Source organism: Dipodomys merriami, unplaced genomic scaffold (assembly GCF_024711535.1).
Source record: "Dipodomys merriami isolate MVZ:Mamm:240054 unplaced genomic scaffold, mDipMer1.0.p SCAF_28, whole genome shotgun sequence".
Taxonomy (NCBI): Eukaryota; Metazoa; Chordata; class Mammalia; order Rodentia; family Heteromyidae; genus Dipodomys; species Dipodomys merriami.
The window spans coordinates 13,401,488-13,416,572 of NW_027204270.1; the positions used below are offsets into that span (position 1 = coordinate 13,401,488).

Consider the following 15,085-nt stretch of genomic DNA (forward strand, 5'->3'; position numbering starts at 1 on the left):
GGTACTGAGCAATCCATCCCAGGGCTTCATGCATGCTAGGCAAGCACTCTACCACCAAGCCACATTCCTAGCCTCCCTTGAGCTTTTGATCAAAGTCAGCATTCTACCACTCGAGTCACAGATCCACTTCCAGCTTTTTTGGTAGCTAACTGGAGACAAGGGTCTCACAGACTTTCCTGCTCAGGTTGGATTTGAACATCTCAACCTCCTGAGTAGCTTGGATACAGGAATAACTCACCAGTACACAGTTCTTTTGTTGTTAGATGTTCTGAGTCAGAAACTCAGAAGAAAAAGCAGTAGTCTCAAACGCTTTTACATCAAGTTTTTATTTGTTTTTATGAAGAAAAAAAAAAAAGAATCCTTTATGATAGTGAAAATATATTTATTTTTAATACAATAGCTGCCAGCAATATACTGGTGTTGATGTTCCAGAGAGAGGAAAGAAAATACAAGCATTCTATAAAGCTTGCATCTGCCTAGCCAAGTAATTAAAAAAAAAAAAAAAAAAGTCCAATTCTTTTCAGTATTATGGCTTGGGGAGATTTTTTTCCCCTTGCTAAAAATATAATCTTGGTTGTTCCAATCTCGATAATTTGCAAAGAATGGGATTTTGAAAGTTTAAAATTATCTCCCTCTCTTTGAATTAATTATTGATTATAGCCTGTGTTAAGAAATTGATGACATCAATTAGCTTGATGAAATGTGTATCAAAATGTTTGTGAAAAAATAATTTCTATTTCCTCTCATCTTTACTTTGTAGGTATTTTCTAAATGGGATATTTAAATGCACAGAAATAAAAGCTATCTACATGCAACTCTGGAGAAGCTCGAAGGTCACCAGACGCACCACTCCTAAGTTCTAGAATGGTCCACTGAGTGCAGTACACACTGGTCAGGAATCTATCTTTGCATGGACACAGACTGCTAGTGGTTTTAAGTTGGAACAGCTGACTTTTACAAGAAATAAACCTTATTTGCATTTTATTGAAAGTCTGAATCTATACCAAAAAAAAAAGGGGGGGGGTAATATCAACTGGAACAGTAAAGGACTTTCCAAATGCTTAATTAAAGAAACCTCAGTAGCCCTCAGGAAATGAGACTTGGACTCTGACTGTGCTGTGCTCCCAGAGGGCAGAGGAGCTGGCGAGCTTTCCCTCCATGCACGCCAACCTCCTGGCCCTGCCTCCGCGTGCACACATGCACATGTGCGCACACGCACATACACATGCACGCATGCTGCGAGCTGCAGGGCCTTCCTTCCTCCACACAGCCAGCCGTGCGAGCACACCTCCTCCCACAGGGAAATGCCAGCCTGTGGCAGTGCCCACACCGCCTCCCCAGCACGAGTGGGTCACCGGTAAAGGAGACACAGGAGGAGGGGAAATACCTAAGTGGAAATGCTGTGCAGGGAATTTGGCCATTGTGAAGAGCATGGCTTCCTCTCCAGAGGCGCCCAGCCCTCTGGGTCCCATTCACAGCCCCTCTCCGGCCCCTCCTCACACTGTTAAGGCCGTTCGCCATCACCAGGCCGAGGGGACACAAGCTGGAGTTTGCTCGTGTGGCTGCACAACACTCCTCGCTGCCAGGGTAGAAAGGCAGCGACCACAAAGCCAGGCGCCGATGCCGGCGCAGCACAGGGGAGCGCCGCCATCCTAGAGCTATACCTCAAGACAACGCTCTGTGAGATGCACTCATCCTCACACGCGACGTGCCCACACGGCACGTGCAGTCACGCCCAGTCCTTAGAGCGGAACTTAGTTCATTTTGGGAAGAACACAGTGAGCCTCACCAAGCTCGACTTCACGCGACACGCATCTCTGGACTAGATCTCAACTCAACAAGAAATGCCTCTCCCCCACGGGCTGGCCGATGCTGGAGGAGACTGGGCAAAACAACTTCCATTGGGAGGGAGGGGGGGAGGGAGGACGGGCTTGATTTAAGTTAGCTACAGAAATATGCTCCGCCACGCCCCCTCCACTTCACCTGAGGTTCATCTCTGCGCGCCTCACCACTTCCAGCTGGAGCTCAGGTAACGGCTGTCCGCATGTGCACCCACGAGGCCTGAAAAGCAGCTTTCAACACCAAGGTGGCTGCGATTCCCTGACCATGGCAGTGCCGCCACCCCTCTCGGCACACAGCTCCCGTCACGGGGCGGGGGGCGGCATGGCGGTGAGAGGCTCTGCACAGGTAGAGCCCGTGTGGCTTGGGCACCAGCTCTTTCCACTAAGGCCTATGCAGCCATCCTCTCTCTCAAGCTCTAAGGAAATTCCAGAACCATCAGGGCTGGGGGAGAGGGGGGCAGGGGGGGAGGGGGGATGGGACGGGGCGGACATCATGGCTCCTATTTAAGTAACACATTGCACCCTGTGAACAGACAAGCTTGAGATGGAGTGTCTCCAGATCAGAGGATGGAGGCTGTGGGCAGGGGTGGTGGGACTGGACAATAATACTGCTTAGGAGTGTGTTTTCAACTACTGCACCTTGTCTATCCTGATTCTAATCATGAGTAACTGCGTGTTCATGCAAAACGCATCTCTACTGCAGACGGAAGAGCAGTCCGTGAGGAAAGCAGGCGCTTAGGAGGGGTCTGGAGCGTCTCTCGAGCGCCGCTTTACTTGCTCAGTCTTTTGGCGACGTCGCTGTAGGCGATCTCTACCTCCTTGTCGCTCGGGCAGGTGTTGGTGAACTCGTCTCTGCTGGAGGCGTTGGTCAGGTACCGCCAGATGCCCGTCATGCTTTTGGGGATGTCGAAGTTGCGGTACTTTTTAGCCACCACCTCAAATTCCAAGAGAGCCAAGTTAACCTTCATTTTCCATGCCTCATAACCTAGACCTAAGCCTAACTTTACAGCAAATGATTACTTGGCTCACCCCTGTGACCCCAGCTTCTCAGGAGCTGAGATCTGAGGATCACAGTTCAAAGCCATGGCAGGTCCCGCCACCTCCCGCATCGGGGAAGCGTGCCGCCTCCCGTGCTGCACGAGCCCAGGGGCAGGATGGGGCCGCCTGCCTCTTCTGAAGTTCGAGCAGCTCTCAGACACAGAAATAATCTTTTATGTGTGCTGGTGCAGGGGCTTGAACAGGGCCTGAGCACTCTCCCTGAGATTTTTTTGCTCAAGGCCAATACTCTACTATGTGTGCCACAGCACTTACTACTTGCGCTTTTTTGGTGGTTAATTGTGATAAGAGCCTCACGGACTTTTCCTGCCCAGGCCATGCGTAAGCACTGGACACACTCTTGTAAAACACAGTCCTTCACACCTGTGGATTTCCTATCTTACCTCCGTAAATACTATTAGACTGAGCTCCAAACTCTGACCTTGCACAGAAATGTCAGCTGTGAGTGAGCTCAAAGCTCTGCTACCCTTCCCACCTTCCTGTCTCTCTTCGGTTCCGGAAGGAAGGTGAGCAATGCTCTTTCTCCATGCCCTGGATCTGAAGATCTCACTACCCATGGAGCCCCGCCCTCCGGGTCATCAGCTGAGCCAACACTAAGCACACAGGCTCCCACTGGCTCGGCCCCCCACCCCGCCCCCGGCACGGGCTCAGCCACAGCCCTACCTTGACGATGTGCAGCTTGGGCAGCAGGTTGCAATCAGCCAGTGTCATTTCATTACCATCCAGAAATTTCCGTGTGGAAAACTTGATATCCTCCATACTGTTCTCGTCGATCTCATCAGGGAGGGGGGAATTCAGATATTCATCCAGTTTCTGCAGTGTTTTCAACAGCCCCCTCTCCAGTGCTTTAAAAACCAGAAGGAAGGAATCGAGGAAGAAAGGAAATCGTCCATGCGGTGAAGCCGAAGTACTTGCCATGAGACTCACTCACCCTGACTACCCAGCCGCAAACCCTGCTCGGCCCGACAATTCCATTCCTCATCCCATGTGACATCATGGCCTGCCAATAAAACTAGGCTCGCTGCAAATATACTGCACAAAACAACCTCCAGGCTGTATAGATAAAGGAGTAATGAATGGGCCTTGCATCCAATCTTCCCAATCTCAGCCTCCAAGAATTTCGGCTTATAGATGTAACAGCTGATTATTTTTTAAATTTAATGCTAGTTTGCTCCTTTTCAAGCTCTTGTTACTGAAGTCAGTTTTCTTATTTTTCCTGTCTATACTGTATTGTTTGTTTGCAGTACTCCAGATGGACCCCAGAGCTTCCAAGTGTTCTACTACTGAGCTGCGTCCCTGGCCTTATGTGGTCTTTAAAAGTAGAACCTGCCAGTCTGTGCAAAAGCTAGCAAAACCCTATCTCAAAAACATGGCAGATGTGGTGGTTTACACCTATAGTCCCAGCTACTTGAGAGGCAGAGGTAGAGGGTCAATTTGCCAGCTCTGGCAGTTAATGAGAGACCTTATCTGAAAAACCAAATAAAAAGCAAAATGGTAGCCGTGTACTACAAGCTCATACCTACAATCCTAGTTACTCAGAAGGCTGAGATCTGAGGATCACAGTTTGAAGCCAGCCTGGGCAGGGGAATTCGTGAGACTTTTTTTTAGGGGGGGGGGGGTGGTCCGGTCGTGGGGCCTGAACTCTGGGCCTGGGTGCTGTCCCTCAGCTCTTCAGCTCAAGGCTAGCACTCTACCACTTGAGCCACAGCACCACTTCCAGCTTTTTTGTTTTTGCTTATGTGGTGCTGAGGAATCGAACCCAGGGCCTCTGGCATGCAAGGCAAGCGCGCTACCACTGAGCCACCTTCCCAGGCCCTCTGTGAGACTCTTAATCAACCACCCCCTCCCCCCCCAAAAAAAGCTAGAGTTGTAGCTCAAGTGGTAGAGCAAAAGTGCTCAGGTACAGCACCCAGGCCCTGAGATCAAGCAACAGGACTGGGTGTGTTCATGCACCCGCGGGCACACACATACCACTTAACAAAAAAGAAAACGTTGAAGAACAAGAAAATGTCAATCTTAACCATTAGAGGGCAGCAGCAGGCCACAAGACAGTCCTTTTGTCTTTCAAACTTATTAAGCAGTGCTATTGTTTTCTAATATCCTGCTGCAGGAATATGCTGCTGTCTCTATTTAGCTATTTCAGAAGCTCTAAAAACAACCACAGGCACAGAGTTTAAAATTATGAAAACCAAAGAACTCTTTTCTGCCTAGGGAAGTATAACAAAATCCAAAAGATGCTGACCCGGGCTGGGGAGGTGGCTCAGTGGTAGAGCGCTTGCCTTGCATGCATGAGGCCCTGGGTTCAGACCCCCCCCCAAAAAAAAAAAAAAAAAAAAAAAAGATGCTGACCCTAGGGTCAGAAGTGTGGGGAAATGAGTAACTACAGGTTAGTGGAAATACAGAGTGGTGCAGTTTTGTAAAAGAGTTTGGCAAAACAGAGCAAACCTTTGACCTGTTTAGAATGCTGCCAAGGATAGTAACTGGCAGCACTGTCATGCTTGACACACCCCTAAGACAAGCTACATCTACCAATAGGAAATGGTTAAATAACCCCATATCATGGTACCGGCAGCAGTTCTGAAAGCAAGGTAGACTTCCTTTCCACATGGAAGGATTGCTACTGCAGAGGAAACGGAAACACGTGGACACATATTTCTACTAATTGTACAAAATGTATTCACATACAAATGAAGATTAAGGGAAAATATCATGGGGCTGGGAAGGTGGCTCAGTGGTAGAGCACTAGCCTTGCATGCATGAGGCCCTGGGTTCGATTCCTCAGCACCACATAAGCAGAAAAAGCCCGAAGTGGCACTGTGGCTCAAGTGATAGAGCGCTAGCCTTGAGCTGAAGAGCTGAGGGACAGCGCCCAGGCCCAGAGTTCAGGCCCCGAGACTGACCAAAAAAAAAAGGAAGATATCCTTAAGGGAGGATCCTAAAGGTGTAACTTCTCTTAACATTTAATATTTTTTATCTAAATGAACTCCAAGAAATGGAAACGGTTTTGTTTGGTTGTTATTGTTGTTGGTAGCTGTGCTGGCAGGCTCACTGCTGTCCAAGTTACACCTGCCCCTTTCTGCCATGAATTTCACCCATTTAAATCATACACGAGAGAAAGACATGCTGAAGTGCTGCAGGAACCATGGCTCACACTTTAATCCTAGCTCCTTGGGAGGTGGGGGATTGCTGGAGGTCTTGGGCTGGGGCGGGGGGGGGGGGGGGGAGGGGGGGGGAGGGGGGACTGGGGCTGAGGAGAGGACTGAGCTGGGGGGAGGACTAGGCTGGGAAAGACTGAGGAGGAGCACCTGTAGAGCACATAATAGGCCCTGGCTTCTGCCCCTAGCACAGCTGCAACAAATAATGAGGACAACAAAGATTCTAAAATTATAAGCACTTTAAATAGAGAAAACCCAAATTTCAAAATACTGCTCCTTTAAATAAGAGTAAACCTGTCAGGTGCCATCCTCATGCATATAATCCTAGCTACTCAGGAGGCTGAGATCTGAGGATCACAGTTCAAAGCCAGCCCGGGGAAGGAAGGTCAGTGAGACTCTTATCTCGAATAAACCACCAGAAAACTGGAAGTGGCTCTGTGGCTCACATGGCAGAGCACTTGCCTTGAGCTGAAGGGCTGAGGAACAGCGCCCAGGCCCAGAGAAGCCCCAGGACCAAAAAAATGAATAACCTTTACCTAACTGGGTACTAGGGCTTGAACTCAGGGCTTTGCACTTGTCAAGCAGACAACAGACCACTTAAGCCAAACACCGAGCAACTTTTTAAGGCTGAGTTATGTATCAGAATTGGAGAAAGTTGATAATGTATTAAGATGATTAAATACACAATGCACTTTCATAGTTACAATGATGAACTATTCTCACTACCAAACCCCTTTTTTCCCCCCCTGAAAGCCAGAGTAAGTGAGAAAGCAAGAAGAGACAGGGGTCTTGAGTATCAAGGACTAATCAGAACCTACAGATTCTTTATTTGTATTTAAAAATAGGAATCTGGGCTGGGCACTGATGGCTCATGCCTGTAATCCTAGCTACTCAGAAGGCTGAGATCACAGTTCAGAACCAGCCCAGGCAGCAAAGTCTACAAGACCACACTTCCAGTTAAGCAGCAAAATGGTGAACTAGAGACATAGTTCAAATGGTAGAGCACCAGCTGTGAGCCAAGGACCAAGCTCTAAGGTTCAAATTCTGGTACTAAAGGACAAAGGTGAGAGAGGAGAGAAGGGAGAGGAGAGAAGAGAAGGGAGAGGGGAGAGAGGAGGGAGAGGAGGGAGAGGAGGGAGAGGGAGAGAGAGAAAATAGCAATGCCAAATGCCAACAGACTAGGTCTACTTAGTAAATTATATGAACTAATAAAATCACTGAACTGAGAAAGAGATCTGGGGACAGGTCATAATCAATTCTACAAAAGGAATTACTAGTTCACTCTTTAAATGCCTCAAGATTACATAAACTTTTATTCCCAGTCAACCTAGACCTGTTGGCAAAAGAATTATAATTTCACACCACATCCATCCATCCATCCATCCATCCATCCATCCATCCATCCATCCAGTTCTGCCTTTACTAGCCCACACTGCAACATCCAGATATCTAATCCCAGACTATACACAGGTTCCAAAATGTCTTACAATCATCCAACATGGGCTGTGAAGGTGGCTTAGTGGTAGAACGCTTGCTTTGCATGCATGAAGTCCTGGGTTCCATTCCTCAGCACCACATAAGCAGAAAAAGCTGGAAGTGGCGCTGTGGCTCAAGTGGTAGCCTTGAGCTGAAGAGCTGAGGGACAGCGCCCAGGTCCAGAGTTCAGGCCTCAAAACTGCCTCCCCCCCCCCCCAAATATCATCCAACATGCTGAATTTTATAAATTAACTGGTTGATAAAAGGATGTCTACTCTCCTTTATCATGTAAAAATAACAATGGCATCTCTGTGCAACTATCAATGTCTAGGCTTATTGAAGGCATTTCATTGCCCTAAACCAACAGGCAAGAGAACAGCACCAAACAGACTTGTGGGACACCAGGAAGCTCCAAAGTGCTTCCAAATATTGTTTTCTAAAGTCCCTAAAGACAGTTCAAGTCCCTGTGGGAAAAGTTGCTTGGCAACTGGAATTCTTATTTACCAATAGGTCATCATATATAAAGCCTTCTAAGTAAATCACTGGTATCCATTATGGCCTTTGTTCTAATTGGCTACAGCACTCCAGAGACATAAGTGTAGGTGGCTACCTCAGATGGTAGAAATTGGTAGGGAAAAATAGAATGCCAAGTTATACTTAAATGAATCATGTTCTCCTCCCCAGCCCTCGTCCCCTAGTGTCAGACAAACTTGAACCACCCTCCAGCCCTCAGAAGCCAAACAGGGAAACAAACTTTATGACCTGAAGAGTGGAAGAGCTCTGTGCTGAAGCACAGTGCAGCCCGCGTGGGGGGAGGGGTGGCGGCGTGGAGGAGGGCCACGGCAGCGAGGCCTGTGGTGGGAGCGGCTGCAGCACAACTATTGAGTTAGAGCACAAATTAGGCAGAAAAGCAGCCAATTACCAAAGAAAACTGCTTCTAAACCAAGGCAGCCGCTGGGACCTATTATAGAAATAGACGCAAGCCGGGCAGGGACACAAAATTTTCTTTTTCTTTCACTGAGGAAAAAAAAAAAAAAAAAAACTCATGCAAGTTATTCCAAGAGTGAAAGAAACTGAACTTAAACACTAAATTATAAAATACTGCATTTTTTTTTTGGGGGGGGGGGGAGTGTCAGTCACAGGGCTTGAACTCAGGGCCAGGACTGTCCCTGAGCTTCTGCACTCAGACCAGTACTATACCACTGTGAGCCACACTGCTCCTTCCAGTTTTAACTGGTTAACTGAAGATCACTGCCTCACAGACTTTTCTGCCTCAGGCTGGCCTTGAACCATGATCCTCAGATCTCAGCCTCTTGAGTAAGATACAGGCTTGAGCCACCAGCGCCCAGCTTGAAATGTTAATACAAAATAGCCTGGATAGCTTGGAAGTCTGCCTGCTGAAATAACACAAGGAAATTGCCAAGGGTTTCACTTTATTTTTTTTGGTCCTGTCGTGGGGCCTGAACTCTGGGCCTGTGCGTTGCCCCTCAGCTCTTCAGCTCAAGGCTAGCGCTCTACCACTTGAGCCACAGCGCCACTTCCGGCTTTTTTCTTTTTTGCTTATGTGGTGCTGAGGAATCGAACCCAGGGCCTCATGCATGCAAGGCAAGCGCTCTACCACTGAGCCACCTTCCCAGCCCCGTGTTTCACTTTTTTACACAAGTATTTGTTCCCATCAACCAACATCAAGACTCCCCGCTTGGTACCATTGCTAGTTACTTCCAGAAACTTCTAGAATCCTCCAAGCTACCAACCAAATGTCTAATGCTAACGATTTTCCTCTCCCAGTCCTGAGGTTTGAATTCAGAGCCTGGGCACTGTCCCTGATCTTCTTTTGCTTGAGGTTAGTACTCTATCACTTGAGCCATAGCTCCACTTCTGGCCTTTTCTGTTTACGTGGTACTGAGGAATGAACCCAGGACTTCACGCATGCTAGGCAAGCACTCTACCACTAAGCCTCGTTCCCAGCCCACGAATTAACCCTTTTCGAAGCCAGGGGTGGCTGTCGTACATACTCTCTGCACAGGGCTCCCCAGAAAGAGCGCTGTTCCACCCATGAAGAGAGAAACGGGCAGTTGGCAGGCAGCGTGGTGAAGAGATAGGGACTGAGCTCAAACACTCCTCTTCCTTCACTGGACTTGAGTGTGGTAAATGAAATACTAAAATTGTCTTTTAACTAAAGAGCCGGGGGGGGGGGGGGGGGCTCTCCTGCCCAAGCTGGTTTCAAGTTGTGATCCTCAGATCTGTGCCTCCTGAATAACAAGGATCACCAGTCACCAAACTGCTCTGCAAAGGGAATCAACATACATACACACACATATACACGTGTGCGCACACGTGCACAGAAAAAGCACCTCGCTGCTTGTAGGCTGCGGGCACCCTACAAATAAGCAAGGGCCTATTTCTGTCACTGTGTCAAACCACCATAGCCACAGTCATTAGGGGGAAAAAGCAGTATTGGGGTTTGAACCCAGAGCCCCATGCTGTCATTCTGATTCACCTTAACTCTTTGCAGCTCCCCTTCGTGAAAACTTAAAGAGAATATGTAACAAACATCTTATCACAAACCTACTACCCAGGTATTGGTGTAATAGTTAGAAACCCAGCAATTTAAGTCCTTCCAGTTTATCTGATCAAGTCTGAAAGATATTTTTTAATACTATGGTCATGCTTAGACTCCAAAATTTTTATTTATAATCACTGTCACAGTGAAACTCTTGTTATCTGATTTTTCCCCCAATGATAATTCAACTTTTTTGCTTTTTACCTTCATTAGCCTCTGGACGTGAATTCTTGATATAAGCAGAGAATTTGGCAAAGATGTCCATTCCAGCAGTATTTGATTCTGGATGTTTTGGCGAAAGCTTTAAGTATCTAAATGGAAAAGGTGATAATTGATTATAAAGACCTCCCACGTACATCAATCAATAAAGGATTGTACCAGCAGTTCCCAGACAGCTTTTTTTTTTTTTTTTTTTTTTTTGCGGTGGGGGGGGGAGGGCCTTGGTCATGGGGCTTGAACTCTGGGCTTGGGCGCTGTCCCTCAGCTCTTCAGCTCAAGGCGAGCGCTCTACCGCTTGAGCTACAGCGCCACTTCCAGTTTCTGGTGGTTAATTGGAGACAAGAGTCTCACAGTCTTTCCTGCCCGGGCTGGCTTTGAACCATGATCCTCAGATCTCAGCCTCCTGAGTAGCTATGATTACAGGCATAAGCCACCAGCGCCCGGATTCCCAGACAGCTTTGACTAGTTATTACTCTAAGAAATGTCTTCCTCTGTTTTCTATGCTATTTTTAAATGTGTTTTTTCCTTAGGAAATAGAGCTCTGCCCGTGTTTTGTTCATGCATTAAGATTCTTGGCAGCCAAAGGGCATCCGCACTCCACCTCCATTTGGCAATGGCAGCGCTACCGGGACAGTGAACTTGTGGAGAGTTCAGCTCAGGGCGCTGGCATCCTACAGGCAGCTGGGATGATAAAATGTTCTGCACCTCAAGTATCTCAATACAAATACCAAAGAATCCAATCAAACAGGGTAAGGACTTGATGTTTGCTTGTACTAGCCAGCCTTAGTACAGAGTCCAGCCGGCAGCACTGGCAGTGCTGAGCCCTGGACAGGAAAGAGCCACAGATCCTACACAGAAAGCACCTGCCCTCCCACAACCCATGTGTGAAATGCCCCACAGTGGAGGGGAGGAGGGGACGGCTAGCAACAGAAAACGCAATGTCGCCAACTATCCTGAGGGCTCCAACAGCAACGAACATTTCCTTATTCCCTTCCTTATTTTATTTCTTTCTCTTTCTCTCTCCTTCCTTCCTTCCTGTTCTAGGGCTTGAACTGTGAGCCTGAGCACTGTCCCTAAGCTCTCTTGCTCAACGCTAAAGCGCCACCACTTTGAACCACAGCTCTACTTCCAGTTTTCTGGTAGTTAACTGGAGGAGAGGTAAGTCTCACCGACATTCCTACCTGGGCTGGCTTTCAAACTGTAACCCTCAGATCTCAGCCTCCTGGAGTAGCAAGGATTATAGGCGTGAGCCACCAGTACCCGGCAAGAAACACATTTCTCCTGCTTACTATTTTGAATTCAGGAAGAAACAGAGCTTCTAGAAATCAAGCATGATGCTTTATTGGTAAGGATGATATAAAATATCCATTGACCACCTACATATTAGCTTTCATTCTTTTTAATAGCTCTAGCTATCTCTCAATTTGTAATCATAAAGATTTCCCCTGTAAACACAAGTGATTGTATCATTTTGGGGAAACTAATATAATGAGTTTTACCTAAATGTATGCATGTGTCCTCCCGCCCCTGCCTGAGGTGAAGAGTTCACGCTGGGCCCACGCCAAACACCCTGCTCATCCCCTGACTACGCAGCAGTCAAGTTCCCTGCAAAGCTTCCACCCCTTGTAAAGGAGGCCTGGTAGCAAGTCGTTCCTCAGTGCTGCTTCGCTGCCACGACTTCCCTCTCAAGAGTCCAAGCAGGGCTGGGAAGGTGGCTCAGTGGTACAGTGCTTGCCTCGCATGCATGAGAACCTGGGTTCGATTCCTCAGCACCACATAAACCTGGAAGTGGTGCTGTGGCTTAAGTGGTAGAGTGCTGGCCTTGAGCTGAAGAGCTGAGGGACAGCACCCAGGCCCAGAGTTCAAGCCCCATGACCAACAACAACAAAAGTCCAAGCAGCAGTGAGTGGCACCTCATTCCTAAATGAAGAAAACTTCTATCCCTGTAACTGTTTATTGTATGCGAGGCATGGTACTAACTGTTGTGCATAAGAAGCGACTTACCACTTTTACAAATATAAGTATTCCCACTAGAAACCTAGTTTTAGTGAAATCAGACAGCAGATGCTCTACCACTTGGGATCAAGCCTCCAGTTCCTTTGTTCTCTTTCTCTCTCTCTCTCTCTTTTTTTTTTTTTTGTTGGTCGTGGAGCGTGAACTCTGGGCTTGGGAGCTATCCCTCAGCTCTTCAGTTCAAGGTGAGCGCTCTACCACTTTAGCCACAGCACTACTTCTGGTTTTCTAGTGGTTTATTAGAGATAAGAGTTTCATGGAGTTTCCTGCCTGGGCTGGCTTTGAACCGAGATCCTCAGATCTCAGCCTCCTGAGTAGCTAGGATTACAGGCGTGAGCCACCGGCGCCAGCATCTCTTTTTTTTTTTTTTTTTTTAAATAAGGGTCTCTCACTTTTTGACTAGGGCTGGCCATGTACTGAGATCCTCCCACCTAAATTGGCTGAGATAAGGAGAATCTCACTAACTTTTTTGCAGAGGCTGCCCTCGAACTATGGTCCTCCCTAAATGTCTGTCTCCCTTAAGAGCTGAGATTACCAGTTGCCACCACATCCAGCCTTTGCATTTTTTACTCATTTAAAAATAGATACTCTCAAATTGCTGAAAGAGCCCTGTTCTCTAAGCAGATTGAAGTGGAATAAGTCATCAAATGTGCTATGACTATAAAGGATAGAGTAGCTGCACTTGCCTTCAATCTCTCACTTTGCTTAAAAGGAAATTTACCTCCTGGAAGCTTAAATAGTTAGCTCACAAAGTCACCCAGCTAGCTAAAAGTATCCAGAAACTGAAACAGAGTTCCTGTCCCCGTGCCACAGAGCAGGATCTATAGATAACTCAAATTCTACACTACCAACTCCAAAATCAGTTGCCAGCTTTTTTCTTTGCAAGTCTCTGAGATACAAGATTCAAATTCATCCATTATTAGCTTTAGCAAACAGCTTGGTCAAGCAGTGATTTCCAACTGCGGTGAGCTCTTAATTAATCATCTGGAGTATGGGAAAGAAAGGACTCATAAAAGGCTGTGTGTGCCACAGAACAGAATGAGCACCTGGAACGTTTTGATTCTCAGATCAACCCCTGATTTACATCATAGACTATGGATTGCAGGCTAGCTGAGATATTTCCATCCTCCTAGGAAAAGGCTCAGATCTTTTCTTCTTTCTCATGTTAATAAGAAAAAGTTTGTTTATACAGCCTGTTATCTGTCTTAATTTTTTTTAACGGCTGAGCATTTTTAGTGCCATCTAAATTTATCTATTCTATTTACTTGCTGTCCTTTACTCTGCCCTTTTATCAGTACATTAGCCAGGTGCAGTTCAGATTAAAACCCAAGTTTCAAGGCTTTTGGTAAAGTAGCTCTTTCATTCAAGCAAGGAGAGCTTTAAACACACACACACACACACACACACACACACACACACACACACACACACACACACACACACACACACACACACACACACACACACACACACACACACACACACACACACACACACACACACACACACACAATTTTCTCCAGAGAACAAAAGAAAGAAGGATTATTTTAGAGCCTACTTTTTCATACAAGCAAAAGTTCTAAGTTGAGCTTTCCATCAGTCTGTAAATATCAAATAACTATCGCATACGCAGTCTTTAGCATCCCTGAAGGCCAAAGGCATGTTAGTAGACACGCTGAGTTCCAGTGTACCTGCCTGCGCTTCCCTACCTCCTCCTCTTACCTACAAAGAAGTCCAGAGCAAGGAGAATCAGGAAGAGATTGAAGACCTCCTGGTCCAAAGGGGTACTGGCAGTGAGGGAGCCAGGATGGTCCCCAGTGCCTAAACCTCCACAGTGCACACAGAAAGAGAGAAGCCTGCAGGTGATAGGCCTCAAAACACTCTCTCCTCCCATTCCTCCAGAAACAGCTCTGCAGGACAGAGACCATGGTTTTTGCCAGGATTTCACAGTACAGGCTGCAGCACACTAAGGAGAAGACAGCCCCTGTCCAAACATGGTATTTCGATGAACATCAATGAATGAAAACTTTTCAGAAGTCAAACCTGGCCTGTTTTGAAAGCATCTGCTGAATTGCTGACAGCCACTTCTGTCTTGCTTGCTCATCACAGCATCTAGCTTTGATTTTTCTTCTCTACTTTTAACTTCACCTGTACTCATTGTAGAAAAATCCCAATTAAAGACTTACACCTTGCCAGGTGGTGGTTGCTCATGCCTGTAATACTAACTACTCAGGAGGCTGAGATCTGAGGATCACGGTTCAAAGCCAGCCCAGGCAGGAAAGTCATGAGATTCCTATTTCCAATTAACCACCAGAAAAACAGAAGTCTCACGATTTTTCTGCCTGGGCTAGCTTTGGACTGTGAACCACAGATCTCAGGCTCCTGAAAAGCTAGGATTATATGTCAGCCACAAGTGCCCAGGTAAGACACATTTCTTTTTTTTTTTTTTTTTTTTGGGGGGGGGGGGAGTCAGTCATGGGGCTTTAACTCTGGACCTGGGTGCTGTCCCTCAGCTCTTCAGCTCAAGGTGAGTGCTCTACCACTTGAGCCACAGCGCCACTTCTGGTTTGCTGGTGGTTTACTGGAGAGTCTCATGGACTTTCCTGCCTGGGCTGGCTTTGAACTGTGATCAGATCATCTCAGACTAGTGAGTAGCTGGATTACAGGTGTGAGCCACCAGCACCCCACCAAAAGGCATTTTTTTTTTTTTTTTTTGGTCGGCCGTGGGGCTTGAACTCTGGGCCTGGGCGCTGTCCCTCAGC

The 15,085-nt window shown here is 47.1% G+C and overlaps 1 protein-coding gene across 1 annotated transcript in view; it reads right to left on the reverse strand.

Annotated features, from left to right (window-relative positions):
* Nucleotides 1–307: 307 nt before the first annotated feature.
* Clic4 (chloride intracellular channel 4) overlaps nucleotides 308–15,085 on the reverse strand; it is a 67,389-nt gene continuing 52,611 nt past the window's right edge. The window contains exons 4-6 of the mRNA XM_070037614.1: nucleotides 10,296–10,402; nucleotides 3,561–3,742; nucleotides 308–2,776 (exon numbers count right to left, since the gene is read on the reverse strand). Of these exons, the coding sequence (XP_069893715.1) occupies nucleotides 2,612–2,776; nucleotides 3,561–3,742; nucleotides 10,296–10,402 (454 nt within the window). The 3' untranslated portion in view covers nucleotides 308–2,611. The remainder of the gene's footprint in view (nucleotides 2,777–3,560; nucleotides 3,743–10,295; nucleotides 10,403–15,085) is intronic.